General features: G+C 37.9%; 1 protein-coding gene across 1 annotated transcript; it reads right to left on the minus strand.

Moving 5' to 3' along the window:
* Positions 1–769: 769 nt before the first annotated feature.
* Positions 770–2,298, minus strand: LOC137838599 (uncharacterized). Its single transcript, XM_068647840.1, has 3 exons — positions 1,982–2,298; positions 1,858–1,919; positions 770–1,296 (listed from the first exon to the last, which is right to left on the minus strand). The coding sequence occupies exons 1-3, from the start codon at positions 2,296–2,298 to the stop codon at positions 770–772; spliced, it is 906 nt and encodes a 301-aa protein (XP_068503941.1).
* Between the last annotated feature and the right edge of the window lie 781 nt (positions 2,299–3,079).

Below are 3,079 nucleotides of genomic sequence, written 5' to 3' on the forward strand. Positions count from 1 at the left end.
TCCCCTAGAACAAAACGTGCCAAAGATGGAGGAGGGTGTCCATACACTACTTCAAAAGGTGTACATTTTGCTACCCCATGAAAATTGGTGTTTTACCGATATTCCGTCCAAGGAAGGAAAATCGCCCACATTTTGGGTTGCTTCGAACAAAAACAACAAAGGTATGTTTCCAGCATCCTATTCGAAACCTCTATTTGTCCATCCGTCTTTGGATGATATGTCGTGCTCATGTTAAGCGTTGTCCCTTGCAATTTGAACAATTTCTTCAAAAACATATTTAGAAACGTTGAATCTCTGTCACTCACAATGGAAGTTGGGATGCCATGTAGCCTCACCACCTCTTTGACAAACACCTATGCAACCGATCTAGTTGAATACATATGTTTAAGAGGAATGAAGTGACCATACTTACTAAGGCGATCAACTACCACCAAAACTGCGTCCTTCATGCTGGATTTAGGAAGTCTGTTAATGAAATCCATGCTTATCTCATTCCAAATATCCGTTGGACTAGGCAAAGGCTGAAGTAGCCCTTGTGGTGAACACGTTTGGTACTTGTTCTACTGGCACACAACACATGCGAGGACATATTCTGTGATGGTCTTCTTCATGCCCATCCAATGCAAAGATTGAGCTATTCTTTTGTAAGTACGGAAAAGTCTCGAATGCCCTCCCATAGAAGTAGTATGGTATTTCTGGAGCAGTTTGGGAATCCAACTCGAAGACGATAATAACACCATTCTACCCTTGTAATGGAGTCTTCCATTTTTCAAGGTATAATTCCCACGTGACGCAGGATCCTAATCCTTAATTCCTCTACGATTTTATTTAATGCAGGATCCTGCTGGTTTTCTTCTTCTACTAACTCAATGTCCCGCCAATATGGTTTGGATAAAACATTGATCTCCACAACCCCTTCTTCTTCCTCCTCCAGTCTTCGTGACAACGTATCTGCCACCTTATTAGATGCTTCTGGTTTGTACACAACTTCAAATTCATAACTCAACAATTTTTCTAACCAACTTTGTTGGTTCTGGGTGGTGATTCTTTGCTCCAGTAAATACCTCAAACTCTTTTGATCCGTGTAAATAGTAAATTTATGTCCCAACACGTAGGGTCTCCAATGTTGAATTGCTAACACCAAAGTCATTAATTCCTTCTCATATATAGATTTGGTCAGAGACGTCTCAGCCAATGCTATGCTGAAAAAAGCAATTGGTTTTTTATTATGGGACAACATCGCCCCAAAACCCGTGCTTGAAGCATCACATTCGATGGAAAAAGGTTGGCTGAAATCTGGCATCATTAACACACGTGCAATAGTAATCGTTGTTTTTAACTACTACATGGCTCTCGTACTCTCCTCTGTCCACGCAAAATTTCCCTTTTTCAGCAACTACGTTAACGGTCTCGTCATTCGTCCATAGTTATATATGAATTTTCTATAGTAACCCATGAGGCCCAAAAATCCTCTTAAAGCTTTCAAGGATTTGGGTATTGGCCATTGCAAGATGTATCATATTCTACATGACCCAAATATTTTTCACTTCCTGTTTACCAAACTTTCATTTCTTGTGATTTCCGTAAAACTAATGTTGTTGGAGAAATTTGTATAACCTGTTTCAGGTGTATCATATGCCTTTCCCACGTTCTGGTGTATATCAGAATATCATCAAAGAAAACCAATACAAATTTCCTTAAGTAAGACTGTAGAATGTCATTCATGGCACACTGAAAAGTAGATGGTGCATTAGTTAGTCCAAACGACATAACTAGTGATTCATAATGTCCATGGTGTGTACGAAAAGCAGTCTTCTGTATATCAGATTCATGGATACGAATCTAGTGATAGCCAACCCGCAAATCCACTTTGGAGAACTATTGTGCCCCATGCAATTTGTCTAGCAGTTCCTCTATAACTGGAATTGGAAATTTATCCTAAATTGTCGCTTTATTCAAGGCTCTATAGTCCACACAAAACCTCCAGTTGTCATCCTTCTTTTTAACTAGAATAACTAAACTTGAATAGGGGTTGTTGCTAGGTCTAATCATCCCTGCCTTCAACATTTCTTCAACTTGTTTCTCTATCTCCGTCTTCAATACATATGGATACCTATACGACCTCACATTGATTGGGTCTACCCCATATTTAATTGGAATATTATGATCAATTTCCCTGTTGGGTGGTAATTGTGGTAATTGTTTGGTTTCTTCAAAAACCTTCTCACATTCCTTCAAAACATCATTCAACTCCATTGTTTGCCCCAAGGTTAACCCAACCATTTCCTTCTCCCTCATGGTTAATTTGTACACGTCTACTTTTGTGCTCTCAACTCCCATATAACAGACACCACTTCTATCTCCTCCTTTTTAACGCTTTGGGAGTCCCCAAAGTTCTGGTTAATGTGTGGTCTCCTTTAATTTGCATCTTTTGACCTTCAATACAAAAATTCATTATCAACGTCTTCCAATTGACTCTCACATCTCCCAAAGTCGCCAACCAAGCTACTCTTAGTATCACATCCACCCCTCGTAGCTCAAACAAGAAAAAGGTCTCCTTAAACGTATAATTTTCCAACTTCACCTCCACTTCTTGGCAGCACCCACTCGCTATTTTTTTATGTCCACTTCTTGGCAGTATTGTACACTTTTCGTATTTTATTTATCATTTTTTGTGTACTTGGAATTTTTGAGTGATTCTTTTTTCTATGCTTTTGTAACACTGTGAAGTATGTAAATCCAAATTTTCACAATTTTCCTATGAGCCAATTAATTGCAGTAAATTGAAAACAGTAGCACGTTTGTAAGAAAACAGAGGAGCCTATTTAGGAATGAAAAACAGTATGATGAACTAACAAAGACATAATGGAATTTGTGTAAAGGAACTTGTATAGAATGAAGATACAAGCATGAACTCAAAGCTAAAAATGAAAATGCACAAAGGATCAAACAATAAACTCAAAAAACAGAAAGTAAACCAAAGCAAGAAACAATTAAAGCAATAAAAGTACTACTAGAAGTAATGACAATTATGGAATAACATGACTAAGACAAAACTTGACATGATTACAAAATTAAA

The sequence above is a fragment of the Phaseolus vulgaris genome, chromosome 4, assembly GCF_000499845.2.
Source record: "Phaseolus vulgaris cultivar G19833 chromosome 4, P. vulgaris v2.0, whole genome shotgun sequence".
In the NCBI taxonomy this organism is placed as follows: Eukaryota; Viridiplantae; Streptophyta; class Magnoliopsida; order Fabales; family Fabaceae; genus Phaseolus; species Phaseolus vulgaris.

Coding starts and splice junctions, on each gene's coding strand:
- LOC137838599 (XM_068647840.1), bottom strand. CDS start 2,298: ATGAGGGAGAAGGAAATGGTTGGGTTAACCTTGGGGCAAACAATGGAG. Junction 1,920..1,981: donor AAGAAGGATGACAACTGGAG/GTTTTGTGTGGA, acceptor TTCCAATTCCAG/TTATAGAGGAACTGCTAGAC. Junction 1,297..1,857: donor TCTCCAAAGTGGATTTGCGG/GTTGGCTATCAC, acceptor TAATGATGCCAG/ATTTCAGCCAACCTTTTTCC.